The sequence below is a fragment of the Lycium ferocissimum genome, chromosome 9 (assembly GCF_029784015.1).
Source record: "Lycium ferocissimum isolate CSIRO_LF1 chromosome 9, AGI_CSIRO_Lferr_CH_V1, whole genome shotgun sequence".
In the NCBI taxonomy this organism is placed as follows: Eukaryota; Viridiplantae; Streptophyta; class Magnoliopsida; order Solanales; family Solanaceae; genus Lycium; species Lycium ferocissimum.
In genome coordinates this window covers 38,983,569-39,006,779 of record NC_081350.1, presented here as the reverse complement: position 1 = coordinate 39,006,779, position 23,211 = coordinate 38,983,569, and the positions used below count along the sequence as shown (strand labels likewise).

The following is a 23,211-nucleotide window of genomic DNA, read 5'->3' as shown; positions in this document are numbered from 1 at the left end:
TCTTTTATCCATTTTGCAAGTTGCAACGCCCAAAAATTCGAATAAAAAATCAACAAGACTTGGAATTCAAAGTACAGCGAGTATGCTTACAACTTGTTAGACGTGTCAAAAATTCAAAGAGTCAAATATATCCAAAGACTTGGAATTTCCACTCACAAACCCTTCAAACGGTGCGTCAATTCCAATCAAATTTCCAAATTTTTTTCTTCCATTAATTCATATTTCAAACTCACAAACATCTATAAATACCAGGACCAATAAACTCACATTTCATCATCATACAAAAATTCAATTTCCAATCCTCAAAACAAATCAAATCTAACCTTTAAATTTGTTTATATACAGTTGAAGATGAGGCTATTGAAAGTGGCTACGTGTAATTTGAACCAATGGGCAATGGATTTCGACTGTAATTTGAAAAACATTAAGGAATCTATTTCCGAAGCTAAAGGTTCGGGTGCTATGATCAGGCTTGGACCCGAACTTGAAATAACTGGTTATGGTTGTGAAGATCATTTCTTGGAACTCGATACTGTTGCTCATGCGTAAGTTTTTTTTTCATTTTTTTTTTTTTTGGAAAACTTACCTAAATGTACCCTTCGGCAATCCAGTTTACCAAGCATAGTGCACTTCGCCTGTATAGTATGCATAGTATATGTATATTTAATATACTTTGTACAGCGTAAGTGTTTACATATTTTGTAAATCAGATGACCGAATGGTATTTGACTGTAATTTTCCCTTTTTTTTTTCTTTGCCTAGTGTTTTCTAAGTTCTCATTATTATACATACCTGAATTAGATAATTAAGATATGTATCATCTCTAAAAATGCAAACTTTAAGATGAGTTAGAGCACACAATTTTTAGATTAGACTGCAGATATCCTGTTTGTGTTTGAGTCTCACTGAACAGAATACTTTCACCTCAATGAGGACTCCGCCTGTTTGGCCAGGCTTTCAAAATCAGCAAAAAAAGTAAAAACTTTTTGTCACAAGTCTTTCTGAAAAGCATTTTTAGAGGATAGCAGTTTGTGTTTGGCTAATTAACTTGAAAAACACTTTTGTAATATTAGAGGAACAATTTGTGCTTGGCGGAAGGTTCCAAAAGTGCTTACGGAGAAAAGCTATTTCTTTCAGCTTCTAAAAACAACCTCTGCTACTACTCAAAAGCACTTATTTTTTTTCCTAAAAACTTCGCCAAACACCTCAACTTGCTAAAATAAGCTTAAGGGGTCACTTATGTAACAATTTAGATGGCGTAGATGAGGTGATTCACACCATTTAACAATATGATCTACTTCATATACATATAAATCTCACTAAGAGCTCTGCGAAATGAAAAACGCGCAGCAAATAAATGTAGTGTCGAATTAATTTTGGCACAATATAGAATGTGGACATCTTTTGCTCTTGCCTTCTTTTTTCCAGTTGAGAATTGCAGACATTAGCTTTAAAAATGTAACAAATTGCCACTATCTATGTACGTGAGCGATCAAGCTTGTTACCATATGTTACACACATACCAAGTCTTCCACTTTTGTGTGCCAGGTTTATCTTCTGTAAAAATGACATGCTTTGGGTGCATAAGAATTTTCTAGCAGTTTTTAGAGAAACAGACTCTTCCATAACAAGTACACACATCAATCTAGCTGTTAGATACTGACTAAAATAGACATGACTTGCTTTGGCCTTTTGGAGATAGATGAAGGATGTGTTATGCTAAGATATTTGTCTTTTCTCTCCTTTTAATCTTAATTACTTTGCACATGTAATATGCTAGTGTTTCGTTTGACATGGAATTCTTTTTGTTTTGCCTTCCCTGATAACAAGCGCAACAATACAATTATGGTGATATCATCAGTGTTTCTCATTATCAAATTACTTGTTGATGTTTAAAAAGAAACACTTACTGATAAGTTGGCGTCAGAAAAAGTAGAGAATAGCTTGCTTCCCTGAGAACATTTGAGCTCTTTTCTCTTTCTTAATGTTTTCACAAACTTGCAGATGGGAATGCTTAAAAGAACTACTGTTAGGAGATTGGACTGATGGCATATTATGCAGCTTCGGTATGCCTGTTATCAAGGATTCAGAACGTTACAACTGTCAAGTGTTGTGCCTAAACAGAAAAATAATCATGATAAGGCCAAAGATGTGGCTAGCAAATGATGGAAACTATCGAGAACTCCGATGGTTTACGGCGTGGAAACAAAAAGAGCATCTTGAGGACTTCCATCTCCCAAGTGAAATTTCAGATGCTTTGTCTCAGACAACAGTACCTTTTGGTTATGGCTATGTCCAGTTTCTAGACACGTATGTTACTGTGGTCCCAGTCTTTGTACAAGTTCATACTATTTGTGCTTTTAATTATCCTTTTGCTTTTCTGCCTCTCTTTCTCTTGCTTGTTGTGGAATGGGCGGCTCAAAAACAGAATTTATGTGTCTTCTTTACCCACCATTTTATATTGTTTTAAGCTTAGGTTTAATGTTGCTTTCAGAGCTGTTGCTGCTGAAGTTTGTGAGGAACTTTTTACTCCTCTACCTCCTCACGCTGAGCTTGCGTTGAATGGTGTTGAAGTGTTTATGAATGCAAGTGGAAGTCATCATCAATTACGAAAGCTTGATCTTCGCAATCGTGCTTTTATAAGTGCCACACATACTCGAGGGGGAGTTTACATGTACAGTAATCACCAGGGATGCGATGGTGGTCGTCTCTATTATGGTAGCAAGCCTGCTTTTGTTCTCACAATAACCATATTAGTAATCTATATAACCTGTATTTCTTAGCTCAGGTGATATGAAGATAATACTGTTTATTTACTAACTTTGGTAACCTTTTTAGCAGTTTTATTATGACCGTGTATTCATCATTCATTTACCTTTGACAGATGGATGTTCTTGTGTTGTTGTAAACGGAGATATGGTAGCACAAGGTTCACAATTTTCCTTGAAGGATGTTGAAATGGTTTTTGCTCAAATTGATCTAGATGCGGTATGCTAGAAATTTGAACTCAATATCTAAAATGTTGCTATATCATCAACTTGTTCCTCTTTTGCGAGTTGGTGGGTGGATGCCTAAGTCGTTTGCAGTTACCGAACTAATGCCATGAAATTGGTTCCAATTATGTGTAAATCTTAATCCGACTTAACATCGGAATCTGCATGTATTTATTGCTCATTTGTGCTTTTTTTTTTTTTACTGATTCCACATTGTTCGTAGCTCAACTAATTTTAGGAAAACCGTTACGTTTTGATATGCCTGCAAAGCAAGATCCAGATCTTGATATGTAGAGTTTGTTTTTGAAAGAAATAACATGATTCAGTAATAGGAACTTCAGCATATTTTGCATTTTGTGGAGGCTTCATTGCTGTATGTATAATTGCGTAAAATCTTTTGCTGCTGAAATATCTGATGTGTGTTAGCTATCTGTTTAGTTAAATGACAGTGGTTCTTACTTCACGTTTTCCCCTTTTGTACCAGGTTGCGAGTCTCAGATCATCTGTCAGTAGTTTTCAAGAGCAAGCAAGTTGTAAAGCTAAAGTTTCTAAAGTATTTGTGCCTCACAAGCTTTGCCAACCTTTTGACCTCCAAATGTTACTTTCAAGTCCACTCAAGGTAAATTGGTATGAATTTTTTTTTTTCTTTTTTTTTTCGAAATTGTGTGTAAGGTCTGGTTTTTAAAACCGTCTGGGCAGAGCGGGGTGGGTCTCTTATCACATGACTCTATTCAGTTGCCAGGCTTTCAATCTGAAGTCTATTCCACAACCTTGGCCAAAATAAAAAATAGTGAAAAGGACTGGGTTAAGCCATTTGTTTTGATTTTTGAATGTAATATCTTGTGGATTCTTCAGTTGCTTGATTAAGTTTGCTTAGTGAATTGCTTTCTGTTTCAGATTAGATACCACTCTCCCGAGGAGGAAATAGCACTTGGACCTGCTTGTTGGCTTTGGGATTATCTAAGAAGAAGTGGTGCATCTGGTTTTCTGCTTCCACTTTCTGGGGGTGCTGATAGTTCCTCCGTTGCTGCTATAGTTGGTTCAATGTGCCAGCTTGTTGTAAAAGGTTTATTAAACTCCCTGCCCTTCTAAACATCTATATTGTCGTGTTCTAGCTGTTTTCCTGTGCTTGTAGCTAGTCTTTGACATTCGTATTGTTGTCATAGTACATAGTTAGTTTCGTAGTTTCAGAGTCCAGGATGAAAATGCAGTCGTTATGTTCCCCTATCCCCTTTAGCTGGCTGAACCTTGTGCTAGTTTCCTACGTGAACCAACAGCCTCCAGTGGAAAAATGATAGATAATTGTTCTGCTGTTTGATTACTCAAATTATTACCTGGATCTAAATCTGGTAATTTTTTTCTCTAAAAAACGAGAGCGTGGAGCTCTGCGTTGTTAAAATGTACAAGTTTCTGAAGAATGATCATTCACTTATAGAATCTTGGGATCTAAACTTTTCTTGGCGTAGCTGAACTGTAAATGCTATAGTATGGCCAAATTTAGGAGGATCCTTGATTTGTCGTATTGGTGGTCATGGTTCTGGTTCTGCTATAGATCAGCCATTTTCCATGTTCTAGCTCTGGCAAGCATTTTGTGTACGATCGTATTATTTGCACATGTACTATGTCTTCATTTATGTTATGCTGACTGATAAATTGCATTGCTGCCCGTAGTGTCTATCTCATCAAAAAAGTTTAAAGTAAATAGCATGACCGGCATGTCTGAAGATAAGCAGACTATTGAGCTTTGTTTTCTTTCCAGTTTAATTATCAGTGATGTCAATGCAGAAATTGCAAATGGCGACAAGCAGATAAAAGCTGATGCCATTCGCATTGGCCATTACACTGATGGTCAGTTTCCAACGGATAGCAAAGAATTTGCTAAACGCATTTTTTACACTGTTTTTATGGGATCTGAAAATAGGTAAGAATATTAGAAAAGTCCCATTATTTTGTTCTTTTCAGGTTTTCTGTTCTGATCCATATGTATTATCTGGTTCCTTAATTGGTATGGAATTGAATCTCCAAGTAATAATTAACTCCTTTATAGTTGCTTTGCTAATGCTCAGTTGGCAAATGTTCTTTTTTTTTTTTTTTTTTTTTTTTTTTTTACTTTTATATGGTGGAGCATATTAGAGCGAGAATGATCATCTCCGCCAGAAGCAGATGATCGAATATAAGATTTCAGGCCTTTTATATTGATTATAGTTGTCTTCTTCAATGAAGAACCCCTAGGGGCTTCTTTTTTCTTCCGGAGAGCACTTAACACTTGTTCTTCCCAGTAATCTATGTTTGACAAAAAGATATATTTGAATTGATTATTGAGCCAAACTAGTGTTGTTGATAGTGTATGCATGTGACAGTTCAGAAGCCACAACAACTCGGGCAAAGGTGTTGGCTGATGAGATAGGATCATGGCATCTTAATGTGAGCATCGATGGAGTGGTCTCTTCACTTATCTCTCTGTTTCAAACACTCACTGGAAAGCGTCCACGCTACAAGGTAGACTAGTTTGAAATCAATTTTACCATTATGTAATTATTTTCTTTTATGTATTCAATTTGTGTGGGAACTGATTCCTTTAACCTCATGTTGTTTGGCAACTAATTGGACTAAGAGGAACCTCACAGTGCAATCTTGACCTGATTCTTGTTTTTTTTTTTTTTTTGCAGGTAGATGGGGGATCAAACATTGAAAATTTAGGGTTACAAAACATTCAAGCTCGGGTCCGGATGGTCCTGGCATTCATGTTAGCATCTCTGCTTCCATGGGTCCATAACAAACCTGGTTTTTATCTGGTTTTGGGTAGCTCCAATGTGGATGAAGGATTACGTGGTTACTTAACAAAGGTAGAAGAAACTTCTGTTATTTTGAATATTTTGTCACTATTAACAGCATTTATCCTACAATACGATTTGTCAACTAAGGATTTTTGGGGTATCTACTGCTGTAGTGCTGTTTTAATTGAATTGGGGCTGTCTGCACTCTCCTTCTATTTGCTTTTCTATGCTCAGAGCATGTCGATAAACAGATAATAACAAATTGGCTGCATGGTTTTCCTTGAACCTTTGTTCTCTCTTTTCTCTAACACATATCCTGGTGATAATTGTCTATGTTTGCAGTATGATTGTAGTTCAGCAGATATAAATCCAATTGGAAGTATCAGTAAGATGGATCTTCGAACATTTCTGAAATGGGCTGCTGTTCATCTTGGTTACTCATCCCTGGCAGAGATTGAAGCTGCTCCACCCACTGCTGAATTGGAGCCTATACGCTCGAATTACAGTCAGGTATCAGATTCAGTGTACTGCCAATTTTCAGTATATGATGCATTCTAGTAATGCAGGTGACCATTGTTTCCTGTTTCTAGTATTTTCTTGTCCTTCATTTTGGAGAGTTCTCATGTACTTATGGTTGGACGAAGGGGGTCTTTGCTTTTCTAAGTGGCATCTTGCCATCACTTCTCAGATTTCCTGGGCTCACCTGTTTCTCAAGTTCATCTCAACTAAACAGAACACTCCCTCTGTCCCAATTTTTGTGACTGGTGTTTGGATTTCGAGAGTCAAACGAGTTATTCTTTGACCATAACTTTTTCATATGCCTTTTAAATATTTTAAAGTATTAATTATTGTGACTTGTAGTATTTTTTACGTAGTTTCTAAATATGTAAATTTTATTTCGAATCATTTAAAGATTCTATGTTCAGACACATTGTCAAAATTAAGAAGTTTGAATATTGAAAAGCGAAAAGTGTCACATAAATTGGAATAGAGTGAGTAATAGATTCTATAAAGTTTCTCAATGGAAGTGCTTGACTTCTCTTTTAACTAAATATGTAAAGTTTGGTTATGTATGAAGAAGTGATCAAGCGCAATTAAAAGTTTTTACATTACAATATTTGTGGAACAGTTGGATGAAGTGGATATGGGTATGACCTATGAGGAACTTTCAGTGTATGGAAGGTTGCGCAAGATTTTCCGCTGTGGACCCCTATCAATGTTCAAGGTTTGTCCTGTTTATTCTGTATGACATTATGGAATCAGACTTGCTGTAGGATCATTTCATTCACAGATTTTCATAGTCCTTGACTAGTACTGAATGATCATATTGCAGAATCTGTGTTACAAATGGGGTACAAAGTTGACGCCTGCAGAGGTGGCTGACAAAGTGAAATACTTCTTTAAGTACTATTCCATCAACAGACACAAGATGACTGTACTGACGCCTTCATATCATGCCGAGGTACTTCACTTCTATGTTGCGTGGATCCTTTACTGCCTTGAAGTCTCTATGTCTGGTTTTGTTAGAATAGTCCCACATTAGAGATGGGGTAATTGGTCTCTTATATGGACTTGAGCAATCCTCTCCTTATGACTTAGTTTCTAGTTGAGTTAGGTCCAATATTCATTCCTTCACAGGTGTAGATAGGTACTTCACCGATACCTCAAACATATGTAAGAAGTCTACAAATGCCCTTATGGGAATACTAATACATGCCCGTATCTGATACCTACTCGTTCCCATATACATGTAACATTAAATCCAGTATCGATACCTACTCATTCCCATATCCATGTAGAAAGGATTAAAACATCGTAATGTTTTTGTTCTGTGTTGTTCATTAGAGAAGCATCATCATCATCTACATCTCAATCCCAAGCAAGTTGAATTCAGCTATATGAGTCCTCGCTGATAATATCGCTCCATTTAAGTTCATCTTAGACCGTCATTACACAATAAAAATAGTAAGTACTGGATATTCTTATATTTTCTACCGGCATATAAGAATCCTCATTGATTATATCGCTCCATTTATTCTAGACCGATACTATACAAGTAAAATAAAAATAAATAGCATATAATGTTAATAAATCTCTAACACCTAACACCACTCTTTCACTAGCGAAGCATATAACATTTTCTCTCTTGGGTCTTGCAGAGTTATTCGCCAGAGGACAATAGGTTTGATCTGCGCCAGTTCCTGTACAATGTCCGATGGCCTTATCAATTTCGCAAGATTGATGAACTTGTGAATGAGCTTAATGGTGATACAGTTGCTCTTACAAAATCGACTGATGGAGAAAAGGTTGACGTTACGGCTGATGGTGGGATGGGTGTTGTGGCCGCAGGCTCGAGTGATCCAAGAGCTGGCTTCTAATTCTAACTTCATAGTTTTAGCTCATAATGCAGCTGAAAGTAGATATTGGATTTTCAATGCTTTCTAAGTATTCAGTCTTCAGATAGACTAATTTATGTCGAATTTGCTCTTTACTTTTATTTAACCAAATCAGTTCAACACTTATCAATAATGAAAACACCATCATTTGCGATCTGTTGTATAAAACAAGATTTTTTTCTCATGATTGATTTAAATGTATTTTTAGATCAATTCTGTCATTTTTCTTTAAGTTTGTCAGACTATGATGGGAACTTAAGTTTTTATTCACTCAGAGCAAAGAATAACTATATGCTGGTGTGATTTGACTCAGACTTCGACAAGTCACCTATCATTTTTGTTACGTACTGTGATATACTAAAACTCAAATCTTTAATAAAGTGCAACAACAATTGTATTTACATTTATGATTTTACATTATTAATATGGACAATGTCAGATTTCATTTAGTTACGAACTTCCTTTCGACGATTTTAGATACTATAATAACAAGTGATGCTAACAGATGTTTTCAATTTATGCAACTTTGGTATTAGTAGTTCCAAGTATTGGCACTTCTAATCAACAGAAAACGCCGTCCACTTTACCTTGGTTAAAACAGGACTGAAATTAAGATGCTATCCATAGATAAAATACATAAACATGCACTTAAAAGAAAATGTCTAAAGAGTTCTATTTAACAGATCGAAGCGACATACAAGCAGAGTTCTCAAAGAAAGGAAACATCCTTTCAGGAAAATCTTCACCTAAAAAAACTAAGCGAAGAAGGGTGATTTTTCAGAATAGCTTTAACAATTGACAAAACTTTGAACTAACCCTCGCTTCAAACTATTCTATATCCTCATTTCTTGCATCTTTTCAGCAGTGTCAATGGAGATTTTTTAGAATAGCTTACAGCTCATCATGGCCGTCTTCTTCTTCTTCCGATGAAGCGCCACCTGGAGCACCACCTGATCGTTGATAAACAGCTGTGATGATTGGGTTGCAGACTGCCTCGACTTCTTTAAGCTTCTCATCATAATCCTCTTTCTCTGCGCTCTGGTTGTCATCTAGCCATTCGAGGGCTTCTTTCGTTGCTGTCTCAATCTTCTCCTTCTCATCAGCTTCCAACTTGTCAGCTAGCTTGTCCTTGTCGTTGATTTGGTTCTTCATGTTGTACACGTAGGTTTCGAGACCGTTACGGGCATCGATCCTCTCCTTTACCTTCTTGTCTTCCTCAGCGAACTCTTCTGCTTCACGAACCATACGCTCAATCTCTTCTTGGCTTAGGCGGCCTTTGTCGTTTGTAATGGTAATCTTCTCTGCTTTTCCAGTTCCCTTGTCTTCTGCTTTGACATTCAAAATACCATTGGCATCTACTTCAAATGTCACCTCAATTTGTGGGGTTCCCCTGTTCAAACAATATCAAGATTCCAATTCAGATCCCAATAGGAGTCCAAAAAGTTGTGTGCAATTAAGAGAAGAAATACAACCGACCTTGGAGCTGGGGGAATTCCAGTGAGATCAAACTTTCCAAGATTCCTACAATCCTTGGTAAGACTCCTTTCACCTTCAAAAACCTGTCATCAAAAAGTGGGGAGAAAACCAGTGAGAATCAGAGCATAAATTAATGAACAGTTCTGGAACAGTGAGCTAATAGGATTACGCAAACATGAAGCAAAGTAATACCTGAATGGAGACGGTGGTCTGTTGGTCTTGGTAAGTGGTGAAGACCTGGGACTTCTTGGTTGGGATAACAGTGTTTCTAGGGATCAATTTGGTCATGACACCACCAACAGTTTCAATACCAAGGGTGAGAGGAGCGACATCCAGGAGAAGAATATCTGAACATAAGAAACATGCCACAATCAATCACTAAAAGCTGCAAATTCAGCCATTATCAAAACCAATAAGCAAATTATGGCAAGAAAACTGATTAGATCATGTACCTTTAGTTTCGTCTCCACCCTCTCCGCTAAGGATACCACCTTGAACAGCAGCACCATAAGCAACTGCCTCATCAGGATTTACACCCTTGCTGGGCTCCTTCCCGTCAAAATAGTCTTTTAGGAGCTGTTGCACTTTTGGAATTCTGGTGCTTCCACCAACAAGAACTATCTCATCAATCTGGTTCTTTTCTAGCCCAGCATCGTCCATTGCCTTCTTCACAGGTGCCATTGTTTTTCTGAAGAGATCATTGTTCAACTCCTCAAAGCGAGCACGGGTCAATGGCTCAGAGAAATCAGTACCATCAAATAATGATTCAATCTCAACACGGACTTGGTGCTGGCTACTAAGGGCTCTCTTGGCACGCTCAGCTTCTCTCCTTAGCTTGCCAAGAGCTCTGTTGTCCTTGCTGATGTCCTTTCCATGCTTCTTCTTGATCAACTTGATGAAGTATTCCATAATCCTTTGATCAAAGTCCTCACCTGCAAGAAATATGGAACATTTAAAACAAAATCTAAGAACAGTTATCGCATAAGATGACAGTTCTGAAGCTTCCTCATTGACTTGAAGAATGACCACCTATTCCAATTTACAATCAGCAGTGTCAAAATCCAAAACTATGCCTCAGCTTATCATAAAAGATCCTCCAAAAAATCAAAACCACTAATGTGCAATCAATAAAAAAATCATTTAGCATTTCATTCATTAATATCAAGTTGTGAGAAGAGAAGCCCATTAAAAGCTACAATCACGACACCCTAACAGCATTATGGTTAGCAGTAGTTTTTGGTCATAAAATTGTAGTGTAGTATATCTCAAATTTCAATTGTTTCTATACCATAGATCCTTACCTCCAAGATGGGTGTCACCGTTGGTTGAAAGAACCTCAAACACACCATTATCAATGGTCAGAATACTGACATCAAATGTCCCACCACCAAGGTCAAAGACGAGAATGTTCTTCTCACCACCTTTCTTGTCCAGTCCATAGGCAATGGCTGCAGCTGTTGGCTCATTAATGATTCTAGCAACGTTTAATCCAGCAATAACACCGGCATCCTTTGTAGCCTGCCTTTGTGCATCATTGAAATATGCTGCAGAGACAAAAAATAGTTAACTCTCAATCATCACGGAAAGGAAAAATGAAAACCAAAAAATTGAACAGCTAGGACTTCATAACAACATACCAGGAACGGTAACCACAGCATCCTTAATTTTCTTCCCAAGGAATGCTTCAGCTGTCTCCTTCATCTTTGTCAAAATCATGGCACTGATTTCCTCAGGACTAAATACCTTAGTTTCTCCATCCTGGATTTTGACTTGTATGTAGGGCTTTCCATCCTTGTTTACAATCTTGTATGGGACCAGCTTCATATCCCTCTGTACTTCCTTGTCTTCAAACCTGAAAAGCATCTCTAAGCACGACAAATACGCAATCATAACAAAACATATGAAACTAATTGAGATTGGTCATTACTTTCTTCCAATAAGCCTTTTAACATCAAAGATGGTCCTTTCGGCGTTGACAGGGGCCTGGTTCTTTGCAGCCTCACCAATCAACCTCTCAGTATCAGTGAATGCAACCCATGATGGTGTAATACGGTTTCCTTGGTCATTAGCTATAATCTCGACATGACCATTTTTGTAAACCCCAACACAGGAATAGGTTGTCCCAAGGTCAATTCCAATAACTGTTCCAAGTTTGGTAGCCTCCTCTTTTGCATTGGAAAGTGCAGAAAGGCATCCTGTTTCAAGGAAAAGAGTAAGATAACAAATGACACTCACCAGATTCTGTAAATTCTATATGAAACGTATTACATAACACAGCAGCAGAAGGAATATATGTATGTATGTGTGTGTGTGTGTCTGCACTATCAATCACTCAAGCAATCAACTAATACAAATCAATCCCAAACTAGTCCGGCATAGCTATATAAATCATTTGTACCTAATCTGCTCAACTCAAGTCAATTTACATACTTAAAAAGGGCCATAGAACATAGATAAGCTAACAACATAAACCAGCAACTTTTAGCAATTTTTTCAGACTGGTAACAGTGAACTTTTAGCATATTTAAAGGTTCACTCAGCTAAATTAAAAAGCTACAAGTATCCATAGGCAAAAACAATCCTCATAAATGTGCAACCTCCAGAACCACAGGCCATATGCATCCCAAGTCGGTAGCATTCTAGCAAGTATAAATTTGAAACACCAATATTAATAAGCTTGTTACTCCAAAATCAGGAAAGATACATATGTGAAGTTCAGGATATGTGCAATGTCACCGTGACAGTGACCTTGTTTCCCTGTTTCTGAAGTTGAAATCTAATCTAGGGTAGAAACTAGATTAAGATACATGGATCAAAGCACATGTGTGAGTGAACCGACTACCTTTGGCATGGACAGCTAATACACACACTGGGAAGAATTTATAGGCTAAAATATGGGGCACCCGAACCCGTGGTCTCTCTGTAAAACTAGGTGTTTTATGTATATATTTTCTAAAATTAGTATAATATTATATGTTGGCACCCATGCTACAAGAAGGCTAAATGGTGCACTTGGTTGAATGTTGAATACTTTTCCTTCTTTTTAGTGGTGCGCCCATGTTCTAGAAATCCTAGATACGCCTCTGACACACACCATGATCTAACATACTAGATCAGCATCTGATAAGATGATGTAATTCTACAACTTTTTATTACTCAAAATTGCGAACAGGAGCAAATCGCAGTGAAAATATGATGAATGTTTGTGAATATTTACAGATAATATAGCACCTAAACACTAATTTCATTCCAGATTATTTCCACTTGACAAAAACCACAAACATCTGAAATTCTCAATGTAACTTTCAATCAAACATTAAACTGTCTCCGCCCTACACTCCAAAGCGAATCCTCGATTTCCATTCCAATACTAAATAATTTGTCCATTAAACTTAATCGAGGAAAAACAAACAAGCCATATCATCAATCATACAAAACACCATACAAATCCTCAAACAGATGTGACATTGCATGAGTACTATAACCAGATCTACAACTATTACATCAAGCATGCAAATCTACAAACACATACGAGAGTCAATTTGACTAATTTTCAAAGCTAAAATGTATAGATCAACTCAATGTTTTAAAATTAAAATTTTAGATATTCAAAAAGTATAAATAAAGTACTATAAGATGTAATTCTTCTCATATTACTATGATGAAAGAAATACATTTAAATTTATCGGTCAAAGTTCACATAGTTTAAAATCTCGAAAAAGTGACTAATTTTCAAAGCTAAAATGTATAGATCAACTCAATATTTTAATTAAAATTTTAGATATTCAAAAACTATACCTAAAGTACTATAAGATGCAATTCTTCTCAAATCAATATACTGAAAAAATACATTTTAAAATTATTCGTCAAAGTTCACTTAGATTGAAACGTAAATATTTTCAAAAATGGACATAGATCGTAAATTTCCTACATTTATATACACAAAAACTAACAGATCTTCGATCTACTACATTTTCACCACTACATCAAACATAAACAAATCAAATCTCACAAAAAAAAAACTATAAAAAAATAAAAAAAAAACAGATCTAAAAGAGAATAGAAATGCGATTTTTACCAAATAAAACGATCGCTAACACGACGAGAGAATTGCCTCGCCTCATAGCTTCCTTAACGTACAATACACTATGCTCTATGTACAACACAATGTGATCCGTTATATATTCTTCTAAGTTATTTGTTTCAGTTGTGAAGGAAAAAAATGAAGAGCTTTATATACTGTTGAGAAAACTGAAGAGAATTGAGTGAGATTTGGGCTTTCGATCAATACCCGAAAGTTTCGGGTTCAATAAGTGACATTGTACATGTCATTGTTGATGACGTGGACCAATAGGAAGAGGAGTGTGAACTTGTTGCGCCAATGACGATTGATCTTCTGTTGGGATGATCAAGGCCGTTGAATTTCATGTTTTGACACGTGTTGGGATGAGGTTGTTTTGATGGAATGGATCTAGGCTTTTTGAGAAAGGGATTTCAAGTAGGCCTTAGGATCTCATTATGGAGAGATATAAGTTGAGAAAATGTTCAACATGCTGGTGTTTAATATGTAGGCTTTGGTTTTATTTGGATTTTAATATATAAATCAAATGGAAATATTTTAAAGAGTGATCAGTTTGATATTAAATTATATATGTAAAGATTGTTGTTATTTTTGCTGTCAAAATAAACGAAGGCTCTCGACATGTGCATTGTACGTTAACTGTCAAACGATAAAACAAATGTATTGCTCTCAATATCAGAACCCATATTAAAACCCCTAATCTTACATTAAAACAAGCATAGAATTTTTTTTTCTTGTCTCTGGTTACTCTTTGATCAAAAAGGAATTTTTACTGAGAAAGTGTCTTTTCGAATTTGCGCTTGCTCCAAGAAAAATTAGAAGATTCAGACTTTATTTTTATAAATGTTGTGCGCGCGCTGTTTATTTGATGGCAAAAGGATGGAGATGTCGTTAGTTATAACGCTTGGGGCCAAAGTGGTTACTTTTAAAATGCATTAAGGATCATTTCCATTATGTTTATACAATAAAGATCATGGAACAAGACACATATTAAGGATTAGTTTGACCATTTTCTCATATTAGTAAATCTTCTAAAAATGCAAAACCTTTAGGATTTATAAAACACAAAAATCTAACCTTCACATTGAAAATCCATAAGTAGTTTTTACCCATTCGGAGCCGAGCAAGTCTAACGCGTTCATGATCTCCAATTATTCCACACTCTAGCCCACATAACTTTTGAATTTATCTTGTAAACTTCCTGCGGGTCACCCATCCTAGAATCGTTCTTGGCGAGGAGATTAATATTTATGGAAAGTTAGAATCGATTGCCACAAAATAACTTCGATGTAGTTATTTTTCATATCTTATGTTTTTATTGCCTTCAACTCTCGCAATAAAATTCACTACTGTAGTTCGTATGGTAAGTTCAGCTAGACTCCCATTTCATGACTTATTCACTTATTGCTTTTAATTTTAATATTTTTATACGATACGATAACGAGATCTTATATATATTGCAAGTTCAAATAGTACCCACAACAAAAAATTACTTCATATTCACTAACTTTTGCACTTGCTACCTCACCTCAACAACTTTTTTGGTGGTACTGTGATATGATCCCGAGGAGCACACATGATTCAAGATACTTCATCCAAGGCCGAGCCAAGGAACTCCGAGCCTTACAAGCCATGGTGATGCAAAGAGAGGCTTTGGAGACCTTTGAAGAGCTTCATAGGACAGCATATGACGTGTCGATTATTGATTGGTCGCGTGGAGTGAAGATAAGACGGAGGGAGACGATGCTGGTTATTTATGCAAAGCGGCTATTCTTTAAAGTCAAGTCATCATCCCTAAAGAAGACGACCAAATAAGGCTCGTACTTCATTAAGGGTATTTTTGTAATAATCAGCCTAGTCTTCTTTAGCAGTAGGGACTTAATAGCTCACTTGGTTGACTACCTGAACTTTCACCTTGTCGGTGAGAGTTCGAATCCCACATTATAATTCCCTCCCCCATTTCCCCTTCCCCTGCCCCCTATGTAATAAAAACATAAAAATTAAAATTAAAAAAAAAAACTTTACATAGTAGTATAAATACTTTAACTTAGTTATTTCATTACTTAGTTTTGATGTTGAGATGAATACTCTAAATGAGTAATAGTTTGTTTGTTTGGTAGAATCAGTGTAGTGCTAGTCTAGTGATTAGTGATAGTTAATTATGGTGAATTCCATCATTGGCTATTGAACCCTTTTTGATTGATTTCATATTAGAGTTGCTTATTTGTGGATTCATTTGATTAACTCTCAATTGCATTCAAATAGTATAGGTTCGTTAGTAGGAATCGATTAGGAGGGTTTGGATTTCATATATCCAAATTTGCCTATAATTCCTTTACTAATTGGATCTTACTTCTATCCCTCTTCTTCTCACCTCAATTTCTTCACTTCTCATCTTTGATTCCTTCTCATTTTTAGTTTTCGCGTTTTTGTTGTTTGAATCAATGTCTTTCACAAGCCGGATCTTATCATACTGAGATCTAATGTATATGATAAATTCTAATTAGTGTTGTCATACTCCATAACAACCTCCACAAATCCCGCATATGTAAAATATAGAGAAATGTTGATATACAAGGAAACAACATTACACCATAATGTCGTATTTTAAAGTTGTGCGAGCACAGCAGAAAGTATTATTAGTAGGATGAGTTGTTACATATAATATTGAAGTCACTCCGCGTGTAATTCTAGACGATAGGGGTGACTCCTATCATTCAAGTGCATTTAGGCGAATTCAATATCGTCAAAGGGTGTCGGGGCAAATCTCATTGAAAATGCTGAGTATCAAAGGAGAATGGGGTGTATGTAACATTTCATATAGACGATTATATATGAGGAAACAAGTCTTAGATCCGTAGTAACGCGATTTAAACCGCACGAGCTTAGACTCCATACGAATAATATCGTTAGTGGATTGAGCTATTACATACCATTATTACATCAACATTTCCATCATAAACAAACATCAATTATTTACCGAATCTCCGAATATATAATGCGAAGTAAAGTTGATGCCAATTTTTATATATTAAATTCGAAACAATCAACTCGTTCATGTCAAAATTTAAGAGAAAATAAAATGATTTTGTTTTGGAAACTTAATTGGACCAATTTTTCTTGGAGATAATATCTTAGATGATCGCTCAACTCATGACTAGTTCACTCAGAAAGTCACCCAACTTTGTTTTCTAACCAGAAAGTCACTTTACTATTGGTGTTTCACCTACAAAGTCACCCAACTTATTTAAGTGGTTTTTTAATTAAATTTTATTGACATGAAATTTTTATTTAAAGCCAAAATTGTTATAAAAAAACAAAAAAAAAGTACCCATTTTAACCATTTTAGTAACTCGACCCACTTTACCTGACCAACTAAAATTATATTGACCAAGACCTTTTATTTTACCCTCATTCCCTCCTAAATCATCCTAGAAAATTATAATTTCAGAATTGTAGCAAACAGATTAAGTTTGATTTTGCATTTGCATGTTATTCTGTCTGTTTTCTATCCAATTTGCTGAATGTGTACATTCACAATCTTGTACATGTATATTTGGCCATACTAATGCAAAGTTGCAAACTACTTGTATGGTTGCAACAGTCAAATTTCTTTTTTTTTTTAAGAGAAAACTTAGTTAAAAGAGACGTCGGTAATTTAACAGAGTTCATTCGGACATCAATTTGAAGTGCATATCCAATTTCTGCACAATTATGACAATCTGAACTAGGTGCATTGTATGTGCCAATAAGCCTGTATCGATTGAGGCTCCAAAAGACGAGCTTTCTGGTAACTATATTTGACAGAACATCCATAGCTGATAGGATATAGCCTAGGAGGAGCAAATTCTAATTTTCGTCTTGTCAACGACAATTGAAAGATCAATACTTGTAAAATAATACTGTATAAACTGAAAATATGGCCTTTAAATTTCAGCTTACAATTTTGAAATTACAATTTTGCAGGATGATTTTGGAGGGAATGAGGTTAAAATAAAAAGACCTGGTCAATATATTTTTAGTGGGTCAGGTTGAGTTGGGCGAGTCAATGAAATGGTTAAAATGGGTATTTTTTTTTTTATTTCTTACAATTTTGGCTTTAAATAAAAAAATTCATGTCAATACAATTTAATTAAAAATCTCTTAAAAAGGTTAGGTGGCTTTGTGGGTGAAACACCAATGGTTGAGTGAATTTCTAGTTTAAAAATAAAATTGAATGACTTTCTGAGTGATTAGCCATAATTGAGTGACTTTCTGATTAGAAAATAAAGTTAAGTGACTTTGTGGGTGAACTAGACATAGTTAAATGACCATGTGAGATATTATCTCATTTTTCTTGAATTCTATGGAAAACCCCCCTCAGAACATATGGAAAAAATCGCGGGGGGGGGGGGGGGGAACATGATTTTGGGTAATTAATTGAGAAAATGCCATAAATAGTCCCTTATCTATGGGAGTTGGTCTAAAAAGGTCCCTTAAATATACACTTATCGGTTTTAATCCTTTAACTATCCAAAAACTTATCAAATTTAGTCTTTATCTATTTTTAAACAAACAACGTACATAATTCATAAGCCTCCGTTAGGTTAATCTTAAGCCATTCCCCCCCCACTTGTTTCTCTTTCCCCTCTACTTCTTCCTCAAGTTCCTCTTGTGAAAAGAAAAAAAAAACCTAACCTCAACAATTCAACGTAAAATTCCTAAGAGAAAGGAGATACAAATCCTAATTTTACTCAATGGAGGATAAAAAAAAAAAAAGCACATCATTGTTGTTAATGGCCTAAATATGCGATGTTCTGGAGAAGATGACATTAACGGCGAAGTTTGATGCAAGAATAGATTTTTATACCGTTGATGTCTTTGGACAAAGAAAAATCCAGGAAAGAGTTTGTATTTGAATGTCGACCTTTTTAGATAGTTGCTTGTATCGTTTGTTTATGGCATAATGATTGGATTATTGCGAGTGGTTCAGCGATTTCAGTCTAGTGCGGACTCACCATATTAATCAGTCTCTTGCAAACAAAGTATATTAGTCAGTCTAATAACTAGAAGCCTTGATAGCAATGAAATCATGAGGACAAGAAGACTACAGAAAGAGCTCTCGAACTCTCTCAATACTTCAAGTACACGAATGATCCATACCTTAAAATAATCTCGTTGCATCAGGAAAATTGATCATTGATTATTTTTTGGAGCGAACTACTGGGAATATTCAGATGAGGACGCTCTATTTTTGGGTTGTACGCGCATAGTTTTTGGCCCGATTTGTATCTCTGTTTTGGATCGAATGACTGCCTAAGGAGTTTGGTGTAGCGTCATTTATTCTAGGCATATTGTGCGGATTAATTTAAAAAGTCGCTAGACTCTCTGTCTAGTGGTATAAGTCCACCGACAAATTGTATGGTATTTTATAATTGGTTTAGGTTACTAATCGAAAGGCAGCAATGTTATTTGATGCTGTGAATATATGAAATTGTATGTTGTACTTAATTATGTAATGAAATTGCAACTATGGTTGGTTATTTTTTCCATTTGTCGTGAGTTTTTATGTCATTCATCATTATTTTACTTGAGTTGTAGCGGAACACTAAGTAAAGAACACAACAACAACAACAACAAACTTAATGTAATCCCGTAAGTGCGGACATTTAAGCAAACATTGTGAGCAAGAAATGCAGTTCTATTTCTACGTTAATAAACAAGTCAATACATCAATGAAACTGCATTAAAATGCAGAAAAATTCGAAACACGACAACTAAATTGAACTACAATAAACTGTTTTCAGTAGTTTTTGTGCAGAAATTAGCTCAAAACTACAACAACAACAAAAAAAAAACAGTTGCGCCAAACAACACTTGACAACAACACTAAAACACCAAACATTGGCATCAAACAACAGAAATCAGCAACCAAACTGCAAAAACAACAACTAGACTGCGCAGACGCCACAAAAAACTAGGGGTGTTCATGGTTCGGTTTGGGTCGGTTATTAATTAAAACCATAACCAAACCAATTTAGTCGGTTTTTAAATGTCTAAAACCATAACCAAACCAAATAAAATAATAACCACCGGTTTGGTTATTGTCGGTTTGATTCGGTTTGGTTGAATTTTTCAGTTTATGACTAGTAGCCATGAGACTAATCAGTAAATATTAAAAAGTTGAAAAAGACATGTCTTTTTTTTTGTTCAAACGATATATTTTATTTATAGTTTAAGGTGGAATAGACATCATAGAAACATTTTCACTATTAGTGATAGTGTCGTACTCAAGTTACCCAAAGTTGCTAGACTATTACATATAAAGCTAAAAACTAACTAAGTAGTGGCTACTGATCAGCTTTATCATCTTAATATACATACCGGAAATAAAGTAGAGCATAGGAGCTTTTAGTTGTTATTACGAACATACATATTAATTAAACATAAAGACTACCTAAAATTAAAATGAAAATATATGAAATAAAAAAACTTTGTGTAATGATCCCAAACTTTGGGCAAGATTGCATTTTGCCCTCAATTCTCCCATTTTATTAAAAAAAAACTTTCCGTAATGATCCCAAACTTCGATGTTTTTCTATCATTATCCCCAAGGCTAGGGTCTCGACTACAAAGAGTTATTCTTTTCTGCTTTTTAGGAGGATTATCCACGAAAGAAGTATTAGAACATTACCATGTGCTTGAGTTGCGAAAATGCCGATGTTACCGAAGTATCTTCTATAGGAACCTCCAAATCTACAACCTCTATCCTTTTCATATGAAAAATATTAAGTTTAGGACCCATTCGAGACAAGAAAAAAGAAAGGTATAAATTCGAAAAAAGAAGAAGAAACAACCTAAAATCAAATGGCCGACAAAGAAAGGCTAAAAATTTAAGTTAAAGACATTAGAATCTAACGCAGCTTCGTTAGTAGGTTTACACTTAACACTTAAAGAGTTAAAAGACTTAAAGATCGATACGGGCTCGAACATATTCTTAAAAACACGGCCTTAAACAATCATGTGAAATAAGTAGACCGTAAATCAAATTAATGATTAAAAGGTATAAAATATTTATAATTATTTATGAAAAACTAATATTATACATATAAATAATTATAAAATTTATGTATATAATTTATCGGTTTGGTTCGGTTATTTATCTTATTTTTTAATATAACCATAACCAACCCAAATATTATCGGTTTTTAAAATTTAAAACCAAATCAAACCAAACCAAACCAAATGTCGATTTTTTTATTCGGTTTGGTTAAATTTTCGGTTTGGTTTTGGTTTTAACCAAAACCGTGAATAGCCCTACAAAAAACAGCACAAACTGCACCAAACTTCACAAAAAATCAGCACCAAATAGCAACACCAGACCACCATAAACCAAAGACCAAACTGCCCAAAAACAGCATAAAAAACTGCACCGAACTGCAATAGCAAACCATCAAAAACCAGCATCGAACTACGTAAAAACTGTACCAAACTGCTCAAAAAGACTGAACCAAAAACTGCACCAAGTTGCGCCAAAAACTTCACTAAATTGCACCAACTGTACTAAAAATCAACACAAAAAGAAGTAGCACCAAACCACCAAAAATCAGCAACAAATCACTAAAAATCAACAATCGAACCTAAATTTGCACCAAAAATTGAATCGCGCCAAACTACACCAACTACTTGAACAGTTTAGTTTGTTGAGTTGAGTGTATATTAGCATGGCTCTCTGGAGCTCTTCTAACCTATGAAATATAATGAATTAAGTGAATCTTTACGCAATTTTAACATAATGACTTAAGTGAAACATGCTTTAAATTAAAGAATAAAATACTGGTAGCTTTGCAGGAGCACGTGATGAAGATGATTCTTGATATTGCGGAGTCACATCTTGAGAAATTGTTTGCCTATACTTGCAAGTCTTTGTGTTATGTCCAAGCTTGTGGCACGTACTGCATGTTAAATTTTTCTGCTTCCTTTTCATTTTCTGCCTACTCGCTCCCACTTCGTATGATTCTTCTCTTCTCTTCTCTTCTTCCTTTAGTACTTTGTCTTACTACTCTTGGAGGCAAATGAGGAATATTATCATGTTGCGGCCACATGTTTTGACCAAATTCATAAATCCTTCTATAGGTTTCCACTTTATAACAATTATCAGCATAAGAATTATTTTCATCGTTTTTAGCCCAAATTGCAGATATGGCATGCTTGCATGGTATTTCTGTCAAATCCCATTTTCTACAGCTGCATTTTTTGTTTAGCAAATCCACAGCCCAAATTTTAGTTATGCTAGCTCCTATAAGCTCACAGTTGCACTCATTTGACTTTCTAGGAACATATTCGGCAGCGGCAGCTTCACTTTTGTGCAATACATCCTTAATCCTGGGGCAAATATCACCAGATCTCCACTTGGCAGATTTATCCCTATTTGATTGCATTCTTGTCATGAGTATATACCTTAGTTATGCTAGCTCCTATAAGCTCACAGTTGCACTCATTTGACTTTCTAGGAATATATTCGGCAGCGACAGCTTCACTTTTGTGCAATACATCCTTAATCCTGGGGCAAATATCACCAGATCTCCACTTGGCAGATGTATCCCTATTTGATTGCATTCTTGTCACGAGTATATACCAGATTTTCTCTAGAATAGTGATTATAGGTTTATCCCTCGCATCCAATATCATGTTGTTAAAACATTCACATATGTTATTCAGTAAGGTATCACATTTTACATTTTCGGAGAAGTGAGATCTAGACCACTCACTAGGTGACTTATCTCTCAACCAAATAGCAGCTTCGAGATCCAAATCAAATATGTCAACCATGCATTCGTTGAACCACTTTATTGTTGTTGCACTAGCAGCTTTCCAAAGTGAACTTCTCAACGTGTTACCACCAAATCCTGCCTTCTTAAAATTACCATGCAAGTGTCTCACACAAAATCTATGAGCGATAACTGGCAATACATCATTAAATGCCTCTATCAAACCTTTTTGCTTGTTTGACATGAAGGTCCAATTAGCTCCATCATCTATCTCCAAGTCAAACTTCAAATGATTCAGAAACCATGCCCACGAGTAGCGATTTTCTTTCTCCACAATTGCGTATGCGATAGGATAGATATTATTATTAGGATCAAGCCCAATGGCAGTTAACAATTAAGTTCCATACATCGGGCCCTTCAGACAATAACCATCCACTCCGACTATCCTTCTGCACAACCACTCTTGAACCCTTCCTTGCAAGCACCAAAACAAATGTAGAATCTCTGAAATCTTTTAGGCTTGCTGGGATCCTCATTTTCAACCAACTTCATATAAACAGAAGTATTTGAATTTGTCCTTACTATTTCATTGCAATAGTTCCACAACAACTTAAATTGATTAGAGATATCTTTATCGATCATTGCAATTGCCTCCTTCTTTGCCCTTATACATTGAGATAATGTCACATGTGCTCTTAACTGAACACTAACATGGTCTTCAAATTCAGAGATCTTCCA

At 35.6% G+C, this 23,211-nt stretch overlaps 2 protein-coding genes across 2 annotated transcripts; one reads left to right on the top strand and one right to left on the bottom strand.

Annotated features, from left to right (window-relative positions):
- The first annotated feature begins 98 nt into the window (after positions 1 to 98).
- On the top strand, positions 99 to 8,350 carry LOC132030681 (glutamine-dependent NAD(+) synthetase). Its single transcript, XM_059420407.1, has 13 exons — positions 99 to 545; positions 2,005 to 2,310; positions 2,495 to 2,718; positions 2,885 to 2,988; positions 3,478 to 3,612; positions 3,891 to 4,059; positions 4,779 to 4,914; positions 5,354 to 5,492; positions 5,663 to 5,839; positions 6,113 to 6,280; positions 6,900 to 6,995; positions 7,104 to 7,232; positions 7,930 to 8,350. Exons 1-13 carry the CDS (start codon positions 352 to 354, stop codon positions 8,146 to 8,148), a joined length of 2,196 nt encoding a protein of 731 aa, XP_059276390.1. The 5' UTR covers positions 99 to 351; the 3' UTR covers positions 8,149 to 8,350.
- A 377-nt stretch (positions 8,351 to 8,727) lies between these two features.
- On the bottom strand, positions 8,728 to 13,869 carry LOC132030682 (luminal-binding protein). Its single transcript, XM_059420408.1, has 8 exons — positions 13,721 to 13,869; positions 11,570 to 11,837; positions 11,280 to 11,494; positions 10,944 to 11,186; positions 10,095 to 10,574; positions 9,835 to 9,989; positions 9,643 to 9,725; positions 8,728 to 9,556 (listed from the first exon to the last, which is right to left on the bottom strand). Exons 1-8 carry the CDS (start codon positions 13,764 to 13,766, stop codon positions 9,058 to 9,060), a joined length of 1,989 nt encoding a protein of 662 aa, XP_059276391.1. The 5' UTR covers positions 13,767 to 13,869; the 3' UTR covers positions 8,728 to 9,057.
- Positions 13,870 to 23,211: the final 9,342 nt, after the last annotated feature.